Source organism: Arachis hypogaea, chromosome 10, assembly GCF_003086295.3.
Source record: "Arachis hypogaea cultivar Tifrunner chromosome 10, arahy.Tifrunner.gnm2.J5K5, whole genome shotgun sequence".
NCBI lineage: Eukaryota > Viridiplantae > Streptophyta > Magnoliopsida > Fabales > Fabaceae > Arachis > Arachis hypogaea.
In genome coordinates this window covers 108398198-108420715 of record NC_092045.1, presented here as the reverse complement: position 1 = coordinate 108420715, position 22518 = coordinate 108398198, and the positions used below count along the sequence as shown (strand labels likewise).

The following is a 22518-nucleotide window of genomic DNA, read 5'->3' as shown; positions in this document are numbered from 1 at the left end:
GTCAACCAATGAACTTGTTTTCAAGTCCAACTCCTGTAACATGCTACTATTACTAGTATATAAGGCTCAATTTGGTTTGAGTTTTTATCTAAAAATTAATTTAGTCTTTAAATTTTAAATATATTTAATTTCGTTTTAAAATTTTATAGTCATAAATTAAGTTGATCTTTTCATCATTATTAAATTACCTAAGAGAATATTTATACGTACGGTTAATTGTCATTGCAATATAATCTAAGTATTAATAGACGTTTAAAGGTGTGCGATTCAATTTAATTTTTAAGAGACTTAATTTGATCTTTTAATAAGTTAAATTTTATCGAAAATATTATATGCATACAAAAAAATTAGCTCTTATGTATTTGTATATAAATATATATATATATATTTTATTTAAATTATTTTTAATATATATTTTATATTTTAAAATATATTTTATATAAATAATTAATTTAATAATTGATTTTTTTATACCTATAACATAATTGAAATTCTATAAATGGATATGGCTCAATTTAGTTCATTGAGCAAAAAAAAAATTAACTATTAAGTGTTACATCTTTAGTGCAATATTAACTAGATAATAAATTGCCACACAATAACAATTAATTAAATACATAAATAATCGATCCATTAAGTAAATTGGTGACAAACGAACCCACCAATTGATTGAGTTATAATACTTAATGAACAAATCGAACATGTTTAAAAGTCAAAAATCAAACAGATTGTCGAGCAAAAACTTAACGATTAAGTTGAACATTATTTCACTACTATTTTAAAACCAGCGTTTGTTAACTCTTAAGACATACATTATAATATTTTTCATTATTAACTATCATTAACTTATTGATTCGTTTTAGATCAAAATTTTATTTAAAAATTTGTCACTAATTAATCAAATTTTTAATAGTTATTCAAATAAAATAGTGAACTAATTATGACTCACGAAACTAAACCAAGTTGATTATTACGTCTTTTTTTAATTATATCAAAGAACACTTCAAAATAATCAATGCTCCAAATAATTTTGAAAAAATATAGATAAATAACTTCTAATCAACTAATTTTAAATAACTACAGTTAATAATTATTAATGTTATATTTAAAAAAATAAAATTTAAATAATCACTAATTAATAATAATTAAACAATATATAATATAATTTAAAAATATTTGTTAATTTATTATTGACATAGTTTAATTATTAGAGAAAAAGGCTTGAGAACTGAAATAAAGTACTGTTGAATAGTGGTAATGAAAGGCCCTTTCCCTTTCAGCAAATCTCTTGGGCCATATATACATAGATCATGTGAATTGGATTGAAAATCACGGTTTCTCAACATAGAAAACCTACACGCTTGCACTTCCAAATTGAGGCTGATATTCTTCATTTTTCCATGCCCAAAAGTTAGGTTGTCACTGCTACAAACTAGTATTGGTAGGGTATATATATATATATATATATATATATATATATATATAACAAATAGCAATACAGTCTTATAAGAAAGATGGATATATATTTTCGTTGCACAAGTGGTATTTATATGTTGGTTGTTGCTTGACAATTACTCTTTTTTTTTCAATTATATTGAAAAGTGGTAAAAAATAAAAATAATAATAATATAGCAAAAGTCCTTACACAGTAGGTAGCTATAACCAATGGATCAATATTTGTCCCACATATATATCTTTGCAAACATAGAGTATCTGTCTAAGCATATGGTCACTTCTTTCAACATCACAAGATACCACATGTTTTTCTATGCCTTATTTATTTCAAGTTAGAAAAATGGAGAAATTTTCATGTTTTCTATTGAATTATATCCCTAAGAATATTGCTTGGGTAATTAAAGTGATAATAGACAACTTTAAGTTACTTAAATTAACAAAAATGTGCGTTGTTGTAAGTGAAATTATGTGAAATTTACAAAAACGAGTTAACTATAAAATCAACTAGCTAAATTTTTATATTATTTTTTATTCTTATATTTATCATTTTCTTTTTTATTTCTTTTTTTTCTTTTTAAAATTATTATTTGTTCATTACAAACTTTGCCAATTCTAAACAATTTTTTTTGTAGTCAGTGGTGGAGCTTAGTTCAGACAAGGGGGGCCACGGCCCCCCCAAACTTTTTATAAAAAAATTAGTAGTACTTTTTCAAAAAATAAAAAATAATTCAATTGGTTTAAATACTTTACTACGACTTAAAGTACCCAATAAATTTAATAAGCAACACTCTTTCTACCTTTAAGTTTAAATATAAAAAATTAGATATTTTTATTTATTTAATTTAATATTATTTTATATTTTACTATTTATTTAATTTAATTTTTTATATGATAAAAAATAATTGAATATTCAATAAGTATTAATATTATTGTATTTGTATAAATTGATAAAAAAAATTCAATAAATATTATAAATTTTAATATTTGTTCTTCTAACTTCTTCTTTACATATTCTACAGGATATATATTTAAATTTTATTATAAAATAATAATGAAAAATTAAAGAATTGATGCATTTTTTAAGAGGAAGACTAATATTTAAGAAGGAGAACATATAATTTTTACAATATCAACACATGTAGATAGTTTTTCTACTTTAATGAATCGCGAAAAAAGTGAGATACAACTTTTAAAAGTTCAAAAAGTTACATCTGATAAGTTTGACCTTAATTTTTTGGAACGAGACCCTGAAAAACAGCTTTAAATTTGGCAATATCACCAAAACCAGAGAAATGAGATTAGACGAACTTATCTTAAATGGAGTCCATATAAAAAGCATTTTGACAATTATCTTCTATGTGGCCCCCCAAAATTTTATTCCAAGTTCCGCCACTGTTTGTAGTGATCCACGTTATTTTATTTTTCTTGATGATGAGAAAGGATCCATAAAAGTTAAGAATAATTTAAGAATAATATAAGAAAAAAACGTGTTATTATCAATTAATTTTTGTTATCTTTTATTTTTTCATAAAATTTTAATAATAGAAAATAGTGAAAAATAAAAAACAAAACAAAGGCACTCTAACTTTTTAAATTATTGGTCTTTCAAAATTTAAATGGTAAGTATCTTTTCACTTCTTATAATCATTTTAATAAAAAAAAATGTACAAAAACATTAGTACGTATAACATTTCACCTTTGTAATAAACCAATTCATGCTATCTAGGTAATGGGTGATATTAAATATATATGCAGTGTAATTATATTTTTGTTGATGAAAATGACGACTCTTATAATAGCAATTAGAAAGGACATAGTCAATAATAGATATGATATGCTGCTTGTGATTATCTAAATTATAGGGAACTGCTAAATTGTTGCATGTATCTATTGATGATTTTTTTTTCTTTTTCAGTGCGATCCAAGGTGATATATATGAAAATAAAAATAATATATTATTGAACGAACAATTTGGTGTACTGTCAATAATATTCAATTATTATTGACATTTTAAGTAACAAAATAGATTAGGGAGTGTTTTGCCGACACAAGAAATGCCCGACAAAGATAAAGATTGAGGTAGAAAATGAATCACAATAATGTCTAGGGTTTGAATCACATTAGTCTATTCTTTATATATATAGAATGATTGATTTCTTTGTTAAACTTATTATTATTATTACCAGTTTATAAGGTTAGCGTAACTCATAATTAACTAAGAAATTAACTCATCTCTGTTAATATATAATAATAATAATAATCAATGATGAGATGACGACTAATGTTCAACTTAATTAGCTGGGATTTTTAAATTGAAAAATGAAATAATTAAATAAACAACATATACTAGTCATCATTAGTAGTAAGAGGTAGTATAAATAGCTAATTATAAATATTATATATAAAAAAATAATTTTAAATTAAAATAATTTACAATGATCTTATTTTATATTTTTTTAATTATTACTTATATTATATTGTACTATTTAATTGCTATTAAAATAATTAAATAATATTAAATATAATAAATATTAAATAAATAAAGTAATTTAGAGTATTATCTTCTTATCGATCATATCCGTTTTCTTAAATTGCACAACTTTAATTACCACTTGTAGAGGATTTAATTAGTTTCTCTTCACCTTTATAAACTAAACTTACTCTGATGAGAAACCAAACAAACATAATTATTGTAATTATTGTAGAGTAATCATCATCACAACAGTACGACCTACTAATCGCGAAAACCGAAGTTAATAGACTTATATTAAAAATTAATAAGAATTATTTAGATAAAGATATTTAAAATATGTTTTAAAAATATTTTTGATAATTAAAATTTAATATATATAATTTATTAAATTATATTATTTTTATTAAAATTAGATTAAATAAATTAAGTTGATAAAAATTGATAAATTACACTTTAAACCAATTTAAATTAATATTTTTTATAAAAAATAGCTATAATATTTTTATTATAAAAAATTATTAAAATACTTTTATTATTATATATATATATATATATATATATATATATATATATATATATATTAGTCATTTTCTATAAAAATAAATATTAATTTAGATCAATTTAAAATTAAATTTTAAATTTTTTGATTAAATCAATTTAGTTAATTTAATTTTGATAAAAATAATACGATTTAATCGATTATATATTAAATTTTTATTATTATAAAATATCTTAAAATTAAAAAAAATGTTTTAAGCATGCTCTCATAATTAATTTGTTGAATGTAATTTGGGCTTTAGATTTCCAACCTTTGTCTTTAATATATAGTAGCCGTGATGAATTATTATGGAGTTGAAAATTAGATAGCAGTTTGTCACGAAAAAATAAATATCAAACTAATAATTCCGATTTCCAAGCTGTCTCTATATCAAACTAATAGTTCTTTAATATATTAGTAGTAATTTCTTAATATCTCTGTAATGCATGGATATGGATAGGAACAATTACAATGTATGCCAAACAAAAGAAAATCTTTAGTTGTAATTGATTGGTATTTTCAAAGAAAATTAGAATGTAAAGTAGAAAGTTATTAAAAAAGAATTTAATTAACATAAAATGCTATTAGTGGCTTTGGTGATGATCGAATAAATCAATCATTATTTAATTAGATTGTTACATACTTCATGATAATTTGTTAAATTGTTCTACTAGGGGCAACATTCAATTTAGAAAAGATAAAAGGTCTGTCTGAAAAAATTTCATTAATAAATTAAAGAAGATAACATTTTCAAAAATAATTATAACAAAACCATTATCTAAAATATATTTTTGTTTTTTGGAGAATGAAAAATCGAGTGAGCCCACCCAGATTATTGATGGACCCGTTCAATTATACTTTCTTTTGTTTATATATCTATGTTCCGTCTGTATGTTGTCGAGGTATAGTGACTCTTTCTGTCTGTAACTGTGCTCAGGTGGAAGAGGTATACGTCAGTTGAGTTGGAACATCGCAATGGGAGCACTTACAAAAAATACTCCGACGCTCAAGTAAGAATGTGAGTTATGAGAAAGTAAGAGAAATAAATCAGAGTGAGTTCTGTGACCTGTTCTTCTCCGAGGTTGGATATGTGTTTATATAGGCGTCTTTAGTATGTTCAGTTATAGCGTATCTCGGGATTCTCCGCGTGTTCCGAAGTTATCCTTAGTGATATCAGTTATACTCCGAGCTTTTATAGCTCGTCCAGATTTGATGGGCTTGTTGATATTTGATCTTGCTCTATTTTCAGTATATTCGCTTGCTGTGCTGGACGAGGTATCCGTTACGTATCATAGCCCCCAAGGTTACTTTTTTGTAAGAAAACAAATGTGAGCTTAAAAGTTTTTTGCATACCTCGGCCAAGAATATGCTCTTGGAGGTGTTCATCTTCCCCTGAGCTTGTCTTGGTTTTCTTTGGAACGAAAATATGTGACATTTAATTATCGCTTCGTTTCTCGCGCTAGGGGAAATGATTGATGTGACGTCGTGGCTCAATTTTCAGAGTTATCTGAGCTGTTGGATTTTGGAGCAATAAATGGATGGATAGGATGGGAGCGGTTATCGAAAGATAAAAAGCCGTTTCACTTTCCCCATTTACTTATTACCTGGTTTGTCCTAAGTGAGCCTCCAATTTTACCTTGTTTGGTTTTGCACTTTGCGTTTTTCTGGGTTCAGAGAAAATAAGTGGAAAAGATAGGTTTTGACGTTTTCTGGTCTGCTTTCTTTCTTATCTGTTTTTGTTGTTGTCTTATGGTAATGGAAAAAGGTAATGTTGCGATTTTAGAAAGTGATCCTTGTAGTTGGGTCAGTGATCAAGTGAAGTGTTGTGTGCCATGATTTCAAGATTATGAGTCTGTGAAACTATTAGGGTCGGACGTGTGGGTCAGAGGTGGCTCTGGGGTAAGGATAGAGGTTTTACCTTGTCGAGAGAGTGATCGTGTGTGTGAGAAGATTGATGGTTGGGCCTATTTTTATCTTTATACATGCTTGCTGACTGACTTGGGTGTTTCGCTTCTGTTTTCTGATTTTCAATGTGGTGTCTTGTTCTGGTTAAATTGTGCCCCTTCCCAGCTGCATCCCAATTCGTGGGGTTTTGTTCGGACTTTTGAGGCTTTGATGGATGTCTTGGAGCGTCCTCCTTCTCTTAGGGTTTTCTTTTCCCTTTTTCAGGCCAAGGGTGTTAGGCGGGGATTGTGGGTAAACCTTAGTAGTTATCCTCATCGTTCTGTCTTCTCTTTGTATAAGTCTTTCTATAAGAATTTTAAGACTATGTTTGTGAAAATTAGAAGTGTGGAGGAGGAGTTTCCGTTTTACCTTAACCAATTTTTAGAAGAGAGGTTCCCTGTTTTTTGGTCTCCGGAGCCTGCTCAAGTGCTCGATGTGGATGATAGGGTGCCTAATGATGATATTGTTATGGAGTTTTTGTTAGAAATGTTGGAAACTAGTGGATTTTTATCTGTGGTCGGGTTATTAAAGTGAGATTCGGATAAGGAAGCTGTTTTGGACTATTTAGGTAATTAGTTTTGATGATGGGTTTTGGTGTTTTTAGTGTTGTTTCTGACGTTTGTTTTTCTCTATCTCATATGCAGCTGAAAAAGCCTCCACTATCACCACTACTGGGCTGAAGTCTTTTTTTAGCCAGAGGAAGAAGAATGAGAAGGAGGGGTCAACGACGAATTTGGGAAAGGGTGGTGGTGCTGTGGACAGGTCGAGGTAAATCCTCGTCCAAAAAGGAAAAGGGGAAAGGGTCGTGCCGAGGTGGTTAAAAGCAAAGAAGAGAACTCTCATGTTTTACCAATTGTAGAAGCTACGTATGAGTCTCAGAAAAGGCTTCATGCCTACTACGAGGATGATAATATGAGGTCTTTGTGGTCAAGGTTCTTTCCCTTCGCCACCCTTGCTGACAAGCTGTGCCATTTTTCTGATGATTTGAAGATGATTGGGGAAGTTGATCGGGTTGAAATTAGCCATTTTCTTTAGGTACCTTTATTTTTTTGTTCGTGTTTACTGTATTCTCCGTTCTTGATTGACTGACGTTTTCTATGGCAGGTTATTGGGGTTCGGATTGTTGCGATTGGGAGGGGTGAGGAGCTTGCTGTTGAGCCCGAAGTGAAGGACTCTGCTGATATTGCTGAGCTGTCGACTGCCGTTTAGAAAAAGGGAAAAATGATCGTTGAGCTCTCCTCATCCCTGAAAGGGAAAGAGGACGAGCTGGCTGAGGAGAAGCGCATTCATTCGTCTGTCGCCGAAGATAATAAGGTACTGCAATCTAATAAAGGTCAGCTGGCTGCGCGAGTGAAGGAGTTGGAGTATGAAGTCTATGAAGCTTTTGTTCAATGTTTTGACCGAGCTGCTTCTCAGGTTCGGGTTCTGTTCCCTGAGGTTGACGTCAGTAAACTTGATGCGACAAAGATTATTGTAAATGGAGGGCTGATTGATGATGAAGTTGACAAGCCAAGTGATAATTCTAGTATTGGTGATAAGATAGAATGAAGACTATTAGTGTTTTGTTGTTTTTGATATGTTGATGTTTTTGGATATTGCCGAGGTTTTTAGCTTTTGTTTCTTTAAGTTGTTGCCGACTATGCAGTTCGGTCATTATGACTTTTCCTGAGTATGAAGCTCGGTTTAGACTTTATGAATATCTATGCATATATTTTGATTAGATGTGGTTTGTATGAGTAGTATAGCAGTCACTATGGACCATATTTGTTGGAAGTATTTGCTTAAAGTATTTATGTTTATTGAAAAGATAGGATATGGCGTCCGGTTTCGTTAAAACCCCTTTTGAGAAAAACCCTATTTTTTGTGGGGATAAAACCTCAAAATGGAAAAAAGAGTACCTTCATCTGCTTTGATATACATTATGACTGATATTTCTTCAAAGAGGATATATTCCAGTTTCTTGGTATTTGATCTCCTAATAATGCCTCTAGTTGGTACGCTCCCTTGCCGAGGACCCTGTTAACTCGGAATGGGCCCTCCCAATTTGCTACTAACTTCCCATGAGCTTGTGGCCTTCTTGCATCCTCTATTTTTCTGGGGACTAGTTCCCCCTTTCGAAAATTTTGGAGATTGATTTTTTGTTGTGTCACTTTTCCAAAAATTGTTTCATTGCTCGTTATCTAATTGTTGCCATATCTCTTTCTTCGTCGATGAGATCTAGGTCGGTTAACCTTGCTTTGTTGTTATTATCTTGATTGTATAATTCGGCTCTTAGTGTTGGCATTCTGATCTCTACGAGTATAAGGGCTTCTGCACCATATACTAGCTTGAAAGGGGTTTCTCAGGTTGCTGACTGGATTGTTGTGTTGTAGTCCTATAGTACTTCTGGGACAAGGTCGGCCCATTCGCCCTTTACATTGTCCAACTTTTTTCTTAGAGCCTGCAAAATAACTCGGTTAATTGATTCTACGTGCCCATTTGTTTGGAGATACTCGACTGAGCTAAAATGATGTTTAATCTTGAAGTTTTTGTAAGAAAGTTACGAGGTTATGATCTGTGAATTGTGTTCCATTGTCAGAAATTATTTCTCTTGGTATGCCATAAAACATATTATGTTCTTTCAAAGGAAAGATCTCACCTTTTCTGCTGTTATTCGTGCTAGAGGTTGCGCTTTAATCCATTTGAAAAAGTAGTCTATTGATACCAAAAGGAACTTTACCTGACCTGGCGCTTTTGGAAAAGGATCGAGGATATCTAGTCCCCACCTGTCGAAAGGCCAGCTTACCTCCAGGGTGTGCAACTTCTCGGCGGTGCTGTTGAGATTGTGGCGTATTTTTGGCAATTGTCGCATGTTTTGACTTTGACTATGCAATCCTTCTTCATTGTGGGCCAATAATACCCCGTTCGTAGTATTTTGGCGGATATGCTTGGCCTCCTATATGATTTCTGCACACTCCTTCGTGTGTCTCCGCCATTACTTGCTCAGCTTCGTTTTTACCTATGTATCTTAAGAGAGGTTGTGAGAATACTCTTCTATATAGGTTGTCTCCGACTATTGTGTAGTAGGATGCTTTTCTTCAGAAAAGTTGTGGATTTTGCTCCTTTCTTGGGATGATTCCTGTTCTGATATATTCATGAAGTGGTGTCTTCCAATCTTTTACCTGTGTGATACTCAGTATGCCATTTAGTTCAAAGCTTGGTTTGTCGAGTGTTAGTTGTGACAGTGCTGGTGTGTGTAATTGTGGTCTTGTGGTGGCTAGTTTAGACAATATGTCATCTCGTGTGTTTTGTTCTCTATTTATGTGCACAATTTCAAATTTTTCCAATTTTGAAATGAGATCCTTTGTTATGAGCTAATACTTCTCTAACAAAGGATCTTTTACCTTACTGGACAACGAGTAGTGAATCACAGTATACTGTGAGGTAAGGTATTTGCAAATCCTGGGCGAGCTTTAGTCCGGCTAGAAGAGCTTCATACTCTGCCTAGTTATTGCTTGTTGTAAAGGAGAATTATAGTGATTGTTTGGCTATGACTTGTTCTCCTTCCTTAAGTGTTACGCCTGCTCTGCTCCCTTCTTTGTTTGCTGCGCCATCTACATATAGTTTCCATTTTTGCTCTGTGTGCTTGTCCTTGGTTGTTAGTTCAGAGATGAAGTCGGCTAGTATTTGCAGTCTTGGGATTTTCCTATGTTGATATTGTATGTCATATTTGGAGAGTTCGATGGACCACTTTGTTAGACGTCCAGCAAGCTTGAACTTCGTCAAAACTTGTCTCAGCTATTGATTTGTTCTGACTATTATAGTGTGGCTTTGGAAGTATTGCCTCAGTCTTCTTGCTGTTGTAACCAAAGTCAGTGCGAGCTGTTCTATCTTCGGGTATCTGGTTTCTGCCGGTTGTAGTATAATGCCGATGAAGTACACCAGTCTTTGTGTTTTCCCTGTTTCAGAGACTAATACCAAACTTATGGCATGGTTAGAAACTGACAAGTATAAAAATAATGGTTTACCAATTTTTGGTTTTTGGAGGATTGGTGGTGATGACATATTTGTTTAAGCTCGGTGAAAGATTGCTCGCAATCTTCTGTCCAATTGAACTTTTGTTTTTAGAGATTGTCTGGAAAAAGTGGTATGATCTGTTTGCAGCTGCAGGTAGGAATCGTGATAATGCAGCCACTCTTCCCGCCAGTTGTTGTACTTCTTTTATTGTTTTCAGGGTGTTCATCTTAAGGACAGTCTCGCATTTTTCTTGGTTTGCTTCAATCCCTTGTGAGGTCAGCATGAATCTGAGGAATTTCCCTCCTTAAACCCAAATGCACATTTTTCTGGGTTTAGTCTCATGTTATCTGCTCGGATCTGTTGGAAGACTTCTTTCAGGTCACCACAGTGTGATCCCTGTGCTGAGGTTTTTGCTTCCATGTCATCTACATAGATCTCCATATTTCGTCCTATTTGTTGTTGGAAGACCTTGTCCATTAGTCGCTGGTATGTTGCTCCTGCATTCTTAAGGCCAAATGGCATAACTTTGTAACAAAAATTTCCATGTTCTGTTATAAAAGCCGTTTTGCTTTGATCTTCTGGATGCATGAGGATCTGGTTATAGAGTATGCATCCATGAAGCTCATGCTTTTAAATCCAGAAGCATTATCTACAAGTTTATCAATGCAAGGTAAAGGATATGCATCTTTCGGACATGCTTTGTTTAAGTTTGTATAGTCGACGCACATGCGCCATTTACCTGAGCTTTTCCTTACCATTACCACATTTGAGAGCCATGTGATGAAGCGGAGTTCTTTGATGAAGCTGGCGTTGAGGAGCTTCTTGGTCTCTTCAAAAGCTGCTTTCATTTTTTGAGTTCTGAGGATCCTCTTCTTCTGGACGATTGGTTTGCTTGTTTTGTCTATGGCGAGCTCGTGGCAGATTATATTCGGATCTATTCCCGGGATATCTGCTGGTGTCCATGCGAATAAGTTGGCGTTGTCTTAGAGCACTCTTATTAGATCTGCTCTCTCATCTCCTTCTAATGCTCGGCCGATATAAGTAAATTGTTCGGCCTTTGTTGTCAAGGGAATCTTCTGGAGTTCGTCTATTGGCTGGGGTCTTTCCTGGAAGTCCTCCCTAGGATCCAATTCCGCGAGGGTCAATACCTCGGATGTGGTGTGAATTGTTTTCGTCCCCTGGTTAGCCCTTGGTTGTATGCTTGTTTTCTTCAGGCTGGCATTGTAACATTGCCGAGCTTGTTGTTGGTCTGAATGTACTGTTGCTATTTTGTTGTTTTGTACCTGAAACTTAACACACAAGTGTAATGTTGATACTACCGCTCTGAATTTATTCAGGGCGGGCCTTTCGAGAATAATGTTATAGGGACTAGGATAGTCAACTATGAGATATTGGACGTCAATAGTTTTTGCTAATGGGTGGTCGCCCATGGTTGTTTTTAGCCATACGTGTCCTTTTATTGGGACCCTTTCTTCGAAGAACCCAACCAGTTCTCCTGATGAGGGTTGCATGGCTTTTTCAAATAGTTGCATTTTTATAAAGGTTGAATAGAATAGTACATCAGCACTACTACTTGGGTCTAGAAGGACCTTTCTTACCAATAACTCTCCTGTTTGGATGGAGATCACCACTGGGTCGTCGAGGTTTGGGCCTGTTGAGGCTAGGTCGTCTTGATTAAAGGTTATCTCTGGCTCCGTTGTGTTGTGCTTTGTTGTAGGTATTGTTCCTTCGATTGCCAACATTCCTCGATAACTTCTTTTTCGAGCCGAGCTTGTTTCGCCTCCTCCTGCGTATCCTCCTGATGTGCAGTTTATGATCCCTCTAGGGGGTCTGTTGTTATCTATTTTAATTTATCTTTTTCCATTGATCGTTCTTCTGGCTCCTTTTTGGTTTTCCTGCTTTTCTGTCCTTTGACATATTTGTCTAGGAGTCCTTGCCGAGCTAACCTTTCCAACAAGTCTTTGCCTATTACGCATTCATCTGTTGTGTGTCCGTACTTCTGGTGGAAGGCATAGTGCTTGCTTCTGTCCATGAATCGTTGATCTTGATAATTTCCTGCTCTAGCGGGAGGTTTGACTATTTTGGCGTTGAGGATCTCCTTGATTATGTTCTTCTTTTTTGTATTGAATCTGGTGTAGATATTGAACTTTGGTGTGAGCTTGAAAGGTTTCTTTTGCTCTTTCTTGTTCGGCGGCTTGAACGTCCTCTCTTCCTCTCTTCTTGTCAGCTGTTTGTCCGGTTTTTGGGCTTCCCGTAGTTTTTCGATCTCCATTTGGCTTGCAGCCCTCTCCCGGAATTTCTCCAATGACTTGGGTTTAGTAATTGCGATTGTTTCTCTGAATTTTCCAGGTCTGAGGCCGGTCTTAAGTGCGTGCAGGTGGACTTTGGGGTCAAAGTCTGGAATCTCCATGGGGCCTCGGCAAATCGGGTTAAGTAGTCTTTAAAGCTTTCATGTTGTCCTTGCTTGATCAGCCCGAGATAGTATGATCCGTGGACGTATATCCTTGAGGCGGCGAAATAGTCGATAAAGGACCTCGCCAAATCCTTGAAAGATGAAATTGATCCTGCAGATAATTTAGAGAACCAAAGTAAAGCAACATCGTCAAGGTAAGTGGGGAAAGATCGACAAGATATAGGTTCATTATTAGCGCCGTTAAAAAACATCATAGACTGAAATTTTTTTATGTGAGTTCGGGGGTCACCAATCCACTTATAAGGTTCTAGGGAGTTAGGCAGCACGAAATTCTTCGGCATCTTGAAGTTTGTAATTTCTTCGAAGAAGGGATTGTCTAGCGTCAGCTTTTTCTTCGGCGGGGTGATGCTCAAAGGGTTTGAGTTTTTCAGGGCTGAGCTTTTGGAGCTACCTTCCTCGTGATTTCCTGCATTATTCTGTGTGGAGAGCTCAGCAAGTCTTCGGACCTCTGCCTGGAGCTCGGCCATCTGGGCTAGAAGTTCAGCTTGGTTGAATTGTTGAGCTCCATTTTCAGCCATATCTGGAAGGTCGAATTCCCTACGCAAAAGAAAAGAGAAAAAGGCAATGTAAAAGAAATAGTGGGGTTAGATTAAATCCGGGCTCACGGTGGGTGCCAAATGTTTTGTCTGTATGTTGCCGAGGTATAGCGACTCCTTCTGCCTGCAACTATGCTCAGGTGGAAGAGGTATATGTCGGCTGAGTTGGAACACCGCGGCGGGAGCACCTGCAAAACGTACTCCGACGCTCAAGTAAGAATGTGAGTTATGAGAAAGTAAGAGAAATAAATCAGAGTAAGTTCTGTGACCTGTTTTACTCCGAGGTTGGATATGTATTTATATAGGCGTCTTTAGTATGTTCAGTTATAACGTATCTCGGAATTCTCTGCGTGTTCCGAAGTTATCCTTAGTGATAATGTTTCAAAATGTCAGGTATACTCTGAGCTTTTATAGCTCGTCCGGATTTGATGGGCTTGTTGATATTTGATCTTGCTCTATTTCCAGCATATTCGCTTGCTGTGCTGGTCGAGATATCCGTTATGTATCAATATATATGTCCACCCAGATTATTGATGGACTTCGTTGAATTACACTTTCTTTTATTCTCTTTTATATTATATTATATTATATATATATATATATATATATATATATATATGTAGTAGTACAACTTTTATATATAATTAGTCGAAATAACTTTTATAGTTTAATTATTTTTAAAATTAATAAATTAAATTAATAATTAATTATTTATTATTTAATATTATTTAAGATATATTAAATTATAATTTAAAATTAAATATGATTTAATTTAAATTTATAAATACAATAATTCAAAATATAATTGTTAAAATTTAAATTTTGATAGTTTGAATAGATCTCTTTAATTGGATTTATAAAAAATTAAAATTATATTTTATTTAATCACAACATTCAATATAAAGCAGACTTGTATATTTCTAAAAAAAATATTTAGTCATTTATTTATTTAAATTTAATTATTTTACTCTTTTAATTTCAAAACCAAATAAAATGACAAACTCAAAGCATATCATTTTTCTTCAAAAATCCTTTTTGAGGAAATAAAAATCTATTTTACATTGATGAATTATTTTTAAGTTAAATATAATTTTGAAATTCTAATTTTTTAAATCCAATTAAATGAATCTAATTCAATGAATCAAATTTTAACATTTTATTTAGAGTTATATTTATTAGTTTAAATTAAATCATTTTTAATTTTAAATTATAATTTAGTATATCTTAAATCAAATTAAATAACTAATTATTAATTTAATTTATTAATTTAAAATATTTAAATTAAATTAAACTATGAAAATTTATTCCTACTAATTATAAAAATTTTACTTCTAAAAGTTACACATATATAAAATAATTAATTTAGTAATTTATTTGTACATAGCTTTATTATTAAATAGTAGTGTAAAAGGGATACTGATAATGCATTAAATTTAATCGCTAATATTTATAATTAATTTTTTAAGAAAAAACAAAAAACCACAGGATGAATATATAATGCGTAAGAAATTTTTATAATTTAGTGTAAAACTCCACATTATTTATTTTGGTCTTCAATATTTAGATTATATCTTAATTTAATGATTTTTAGCATTTTAAACATTCTGTTTTAGTCTCAAAAAATTTTAAATGAATTTAATATTATTTTATAGTTAAATTTGACACGAATAATTAGCATATTTAAGAATTAATATAACATTTAATTTCAAGACATAAATAAAATTTACTTACTAATGATTATTAGTGTAAAAATTTATTCGTTAATTATTCAAATCAAATTTAATCATAAGACAATATTAAAATTTGAATCCATTTAAAACTTGTTAAAACTAAAATATGACATTTAAAATATTAGAGACTAACTTAAAATTTGATCCAAACATTAAATACTAAAATAATACTTTATCCTTTTTTTAAATAAATGAATAAAAAATATATTTTATATTTTAAGTAATTACCTTAATAAGTTATAATTAAATTTATTACACTCTCCTTGAGTACTGACTTGATTAAATATTTTTAATTATTATAAATTTTTTATTCTAAAATTTAAAATGTTAAATAAAAATAAAAATATTATTTATATATTCAAATAAATTATTAAAATTAGTTACTATATATTTATGTAAATATATAAATATATGTGTTGTTTATTAACTTTTTTTTAAAATATATTTAGTATTTTAACATATATTTAGTGGTTGATTTTAGTAGTTAATTTTAATGTATATGTAACGTAAATAAAATAAAAAATATAAATAATTATATATTTAATATATTTTTTATACACAAATTTTTTAATATCTTTTCTTGAACCATAAATTATGAATATATCTATTTACCTAATACTAAATTTTTTCGAACGATAATAATTAAGCTTTAATTTTTTATCATGAAAATTATTATATTATATTATAAAATTATTTATTTTAAATTTTAAAATATTAAATGAAACACATAAATAATTATTAATAACGTTACGTACTATTTTAGTAAAGTATAAATGGCAAAAGAAAAAAGAAACTAAAATATTTAAGACAAATAGTCAAATGTTTAATATCTATGTTCTGTTTGATTATTTTCTTCTGTGATTGATTTGCCCACTACGCAGAACTGTACCTGTCAATGCCCTAAAACTCAGTGCATTCTTACTTTGCCACTTTACTCACTTTACAAACCTCTCTCACCAATTTAATACTCCTTCTAACGCGTTGACAAAATTTAAAATTAATTAATTACTGACAAAAAGAAAGACAAAGTTTTAAAATTAATTAGCTATTAGGATGTAATATACTTTTTTGTTTTTACTTTTTAAAATTTAATTTCTATATTAATATTTTAAATATATTTCAATTATATCTTTAAAAATTAATATCATTAACGGAGATGCTGACATAATATATAATTTTAAATTGATATGTTATTGTCTAACTCAGGACTATAATTGAAAAATATTAAAATATTAGATACAAAACTAAAATCAAATATTAAATGATAAAATTAAAATAAAATAGTAATATTGAGAATAGAAATAGGATTTACTATTCAGAAAATATTTTGATAATATTTTTAAAACATATCATTATTTTATTGTGATTTTTTTATTATAATAATATTTTTATTAAAAGTAAAAATATGGTAAATATCATATATACTTTTTAGAGTTATATAAAAATATTTTTTTGAAACGTATTATTTTTATTATATAAAAATAACTTTGATATCTTTATAACTATGTATTATGTAATTTACTAATAAAAATGTATGATACTTAATAAATTATCATAATCACATATTCATTAGCAAATTATATATATAAAAAAAAGTTTAACCGTATTTAAATTATTTTTATATAATTTACTAGCAAATATATAATATTTATCATAGTTTTTATTTTTAATAAAAATATCACTACATTAAAAATGAATTTCAATGAAAGTAATATATTTTAAGCGTATCATTAATATTATTTTTACTAGAAAAAAATACTTAATAATAACTACTATTTTTGTTTTTAACTTTTATATTTTATTTTAATTTTATCATAAATATTTGCTTTTAAGTTTAAGTGTTCAACTATGATATTTTAATATATTTCAATTATATTCTTGAGATCTTAAATTGATTTGTTAGCGGATACGTTAACATATAATTATCACATCAACATCTCAATTAACAGTGTTAATAAAGAGGAATATAATAAAAATAGCTACAGAGATTAATATGTATATCTTATTTTTTAAACAATTACAAAACTTGATTTGTCTATCTCGCTATATATTACAAAAAATAGGGTGGTTCGAATTTGTAATTTTTTAAGTAGGAAGAGATTATATTATTTGAGTTATATATTGATACTTAATAATTATATATGTGGGTTAATGTATTATGTCACTAATAAATATTAGTAAAAAATAAGTGTTGAATGTTCGAATTCCACATATATAATAATTTATTGACTAGTAACAGACTTTTAAATAAAATTTAAATTCACAATAAATTAATTTATGACCTGTCAAATTAAAAAATATCGTAAAAAAATATTAGTAAAAAACCAAAAAATTGATTAAAAGATATATCGTCTAACAAAAGTAAAATTGCATTATATATTAAATTTTTTTAAAAATTAAAGTGTCTGCTTCTAAAAACATTCGGTAATTATTTGACTAATTATTCAGTTTTAATTAAACCACCCCGCTAATTTTCTTAAATAGATTTAGTCAATCCATTAAATCTTTCAAATAGTTTTCTTCATGAATATTAATGATCAATTTATTTATTTGACCATAATTCAAAGAAACACGAAAGTTGACCTACGATTTTTGCCACGTGGCTGAAATATGACACGTGTCAGGTCTTGCTTCCATAATTACGATGATTATCGGGCTTTGACAAGTGAATCATATTCACACACCATAAGAAAGTTAATTTTTGACGACGTATTTCTGACATTTGAAAAGCGACGTCGTTTTCGAACGAAACGATTCCGTTTCAGTGTATTACTTATTACTAATGTGCTCCTTAAAACAAATTTTAAAAATATCATAAATTAAAATATTTTGTTAAAAACATAAAAAATATTTTGCTATAAAATTTTAATACATCACAAACATTAATAAATAAATAAAATCTGTTACTATATTTGTAAAATGCACATTAGCTAAATCTTTACATTTGACACCTTTATAATTGTCTACGCTTAATAGCTAAACACAAAAATAATTAAGTACACAATAGGCTTTGCTAAAATACAGAGTTTTCTTTTAATATATTACAAAATTAAATATTTTACCTTTTTTAAATAAAAAAGGTTGCTCTTTTAATATTTCTGATAAGTAGGATATTTTGTTCACCAAAATTCAAACGTTTAAGAATTGAAAACTTGAAATTATATATTTCTTGTATGACATTTTATTCTTTTTAAAAATATTAAAGTAAATACTTATAGAATAATCTTTTTCCAATAAAAAATATATAATACGTATTCATAATACTATTTATAAAAAGGAGAGCAATAATGTTTAGGGATGTAAACGGGCAGTAGGAATGAATTTGAGAGAAAATTAATTCCGAACAATATTTAAATGGTCCAATTCGTTAAGATTCACATTTACGTCCTATTTTTATTTCTAGCATTTTATTTATTCCCTATTTTAATTTTCTTATTAAAATTAATTTTTTTCTAAAAAATAATTTCATCCCTTATAATTTCCTTTTACTCAGTGACAAGAATCGTAATTATAATAGTCATAATGTTAGTCGTAGTGATTTGAGAATAAAAATAATAAAATAATAAAAAATAATAATAATAAAAAATAATATTTTTAAAGAAAAAGTTTTAATTTTAACCAAATGGTAAAATAAATAAAATAAAACGTTTGGAATAAAAATATAACATTTTAAATGTTAAAGATAAAATTAAAACTTAAAAAAATATGAAAAACTAAAATAATACTTTATTATTTTCAATAAAATTGTCATAAGAGACAGAAATAAATTTAATGACAAATTCAATTCCAATACTAGAATATGATATTAAAAAATAAATTATTTTAATATAAAATAAAATTAAAAAATAATTCACTTTTTATATATGTCAAAATTAAAACTACAAACATACTCCATTGGAATTGCTATTAGTTGGTTCTTTTTGGCTTTAACTCAATTTAGTATATTACCCAAACTAAACAAATCCAATTAATTACATTATCTCAGAAAGAATATGTTGAATTGATCTAATATTCCAATTCCCTTATTCCTCCAATGTTTTTGTCTAAATGATTTATAAAAACTAGAAATTTGACACAAAATAAATCACTACATATTTATATATTTATACGTATTCTACATATTGTTTTAACAAAATATTAATTATTATAATAATTAAAATTTGTATGAATATAAAAAATCAAACATCAATCAACTACCATTTTAATTATAAATATATAAAATTTGATAACAAAATAAATATAATTTGATGAATATAAGATAGTGGAAGGGGAGAGAAAAAAAGTTGCATTTGTTTTAAAAGGAAGAAAACAAAGCAAAAGGGAAGTAGTGGTAAATATTGATATGCACCGGACATGCAGCATTTGCATTTGCATTTGTTTCCCTAAAATAAGCCGGAATGATGATTTAACTGCGAAAGCTGTCATTGATTGCCAGCTTGACAGATTAAGAGTTGTTACAGTTGAGCCTCCCCCCACCCCAAACTCCATGCTACAATTTCACGCTACCCCTCAAACCCTCCTCCTCTCATCATCATTTCAAAAACATTAACCCAGCTCCTTTCTTCTTTCTTCCTCTACAATTTTTTGCTTAAATGAATAAATCCATTATTACCATCACTTTAACATGCATTTAAGGCCAGACCATACACTGTAAAGAAAAGAAAAGAAAAGAAAAAGGGTATATTTATTACTCACATCTAACCCAGAAGTGGGGTGAGCAACTTAACCATGGATTAGAACCAGGGTTAAAAAAACAAGTGGTTAAGAAGGGACAACCACATAAACACAGATTTCTATTATCAACAGTCGTCACTTAGCATCATCAAACAACATCCCTTCTCTCCTTTTCCCTCACTCACTCACTCACTCTCTCTCTCTCTCTCTCTCTCACTCAAAGTAAGGTTTTTTTCTCCCTTTCTCCTTTTTATTCCTCTCTACTTCATTCATCTTTGTAAAACTCTCGAATTGGTCTCAGTAGCAGTTTTAGCTTCATGGAGTGTGATACATGTGTTTTTATATACTAATAAGGCTAACCCTAACAACATCATTTCCCCAAATTGAAAAGCTAGGTTTTATTTTTTATTTTTTTAATCTTTCAACTTAGATGGAGATAATCAGCAACAACGCCACCACCACCATAACCAACCCACCAAAATCACCAGAACCCGAATCAGAAATTCCGACCCGGATCCAACCCGCAAACACCAAGCCTGTTTCATTCTCCAACGGAGTACTCAAGCGTCACCACCCTCCACCACACTACCACCACCAACTCGCAAGCCCTACCGCCGTCACCGCCGCCGTGCCGGTTACCTATAAGGAATGCTTGAAGAATCACGCCGCTAGTCTCGGTGGCCACGCGCTCGACGGCTGCGGCGAGTTCATGCCGGCGCCAACTGCTACCGCCGGCGATCCAACATCCATCAAGTGCGCCGCATGCGGCTGCCACCGTAACTTCCACCGCCGCGATCCCGACGAGCCACCACCACCTCTCTCTCCTGTAATCGAGTACCAACCTCACCACCGCCATCACCCTCCACCACCAGCTCCGCCACCTCCTCCGTTCCACCACCACCACCACCGGAGCCCTAACTCCGCCTCACCACCTCCGATCTCCTCTTCCTACTACCCTTCCGCACCGCACATGCTCCTCGCTTTGTCCTCGGGCGGCGGCCTCTCCGTTCCACCGGAAAACACCGCCTTACCAGCCTCCAACCACCACCACCACCACCATCTAAGTTCCCGAAAACGGTTCAGAACGAAGTTCACGCAGGAACAGAAGGAGAAGATGCACGTGTTCGCGGAACGCGTGGGTTGGAAGATTCAGAAGCGAGACGAAGATCTTATCCAGGAATTTTGCCATGAAGTCGGTGTTGATCGTGGCGTTCTCAAAGTTTGGATGCACAATAACAAGAACACGTTTGGGAAAAGAGAGAGAGAACAAGGTAATAATAAGAATGTTCTAGAAGGTCCTGGAATCAACGGTGCTGATGACAACAACAACAACAACAAGAGCAATGGTTTGAACGGTGGGATGATGATGATGATGAACGGTGGTGATGGTAGCGGTCATGATGATGATGGTAGCGCTGATGCAAACGGTGCCGGTACTAATGGCTCTTCCTCTTCTTCTTGAACTCTTTTTTCTTTTTTTTCTTTCGTTTTTAGGGTGAAAAAAAGAAACAAAACGAGAATAATAATGTGTTTAGATATGAGGGTAATTAATTAAGAGGTGGTACTAGTTATAATTATTAATTAGCAGTGCTTTTTTGTTACTTTCTAATTTTCCTTTTTTTTTAAATTTTTACTGCTTTAGTTTTTGTTAATGAGAAGAGATGATGATCACTTTCTTTTATTAATTAACATCTGAGAGAGGTATTGACTTTACATATATTCCAATAATAAATGCTCATTAGTATTTAATTAATAATGTTATTAGTACTTATAACACAAAGTACTTTCTAGATAGTATTAGCTAAAGCACTTGATTATGTTTCTTTTCCTCTTTTGGCATGATTGCAATCTTCTTACTCCTAGTTCCTATCTTACTAATTAAATAATTCTTCTCACTTTCTGTAAAATGATAATTAATTAACACTATTTTATTGTACCTTATGGTTTAATTATTTTATTGTTTGCTCACATATCATGTTGTGTTGTGTCCGAGAGATAGAGGCAGAAAGTGCAGCTACGTAGATTTTAGAAGCTATTATAATATAATATATTATTTTATTATTTTATAATATAATGGCGGTTAGTGAAATTGATAATAATAATAATAAGTGTATTATTCTATTCCTGTGGCCCTTGGTGCAGCTGTGTGAGTGTGACATTATGCTCTATTATTATTCTAAATAAGAAAAAGTTAACAAAGAAGCATAAACAAATCATATTTTTTGTAGTACTGAGCCGATGATAAGTTTATAGTAATCTGAGGAATGTATCGGATAAGGGGAGAAAAATAAATAAACAATGTACTTTATGAAAGGATGACCATGAAGTGGTTCATGATTCCAAAAGAAACCATATATTATATGATTTTCTTTTAATTATTCTCTCTAATCAACAAGAATTCAGTCAACCTGCAAATATGCTTTCTTTAGACTTTTTGCCAAGAATGAGAATTAGCTAATCCTAATCTATTATTGCGTGCAATTTCATTTGGTTGATATAGTATCACATATTATCATAATCATATCCTACTCTAACTATAGTATGGGAAAAAATATATTCTGTTTGCATGTTTTTGAGGTTCTTTCCTCTTAGAGAAGCAAATCACTTTACTATTAGAGAATATATTAATTAATTTGTTTATTTTGATAAAAATTATAAATAAGTTTTACTGAACAAAATTTAATTACTCGGCTGAATTC

The 22518-nt window shown here is 30.6% G+C and overlaps 2 protein-coding genes across 2 annotated transcripts; one reads left to right on the top strand and one right to left on the bottom strand.

Annotated features, from left to right (window-relative positions):
* Positions 1-11389: 11389 nt before the first annotated feature.
* Positions 11390-12816, bottom strand: LOC112717917 (uncharacterized). The gene is made up of 2 exons (XM_025769839.1): positions 12353-12816; positions 11390-12236 (listed from the first exon to the last, which is right to left on the bottom strand). The coding sequence occupies exons 1-2, from the start codon at positions 12814-12816 to the stop codon at positions 11390-11392; spliced, it is 1311 nt and encodes a 436-aa protein (XP_025625624.1).
* A 6772-nt stretch (positions 12817-19588) lies between these two features.
* LOC112716393 (zinc-finger homeodomain protein 8) lies at positions 19589-21568 on the top strand. Its single transcript, XM_025768301.3, has one exon. The coding sequence runs from the start codon at positions 20250-20252 to the stop codon at positions 21279-21281; it is 1032 nt and encodes a 343-aa protein (XP_025624086.1). The 5' UTR covers positions 19589-20249; the 3' UTR covers positions 21282-21568.
* The last annotated feature ends 950 nt before the right edge of the window (positions 21569-22518 follow it).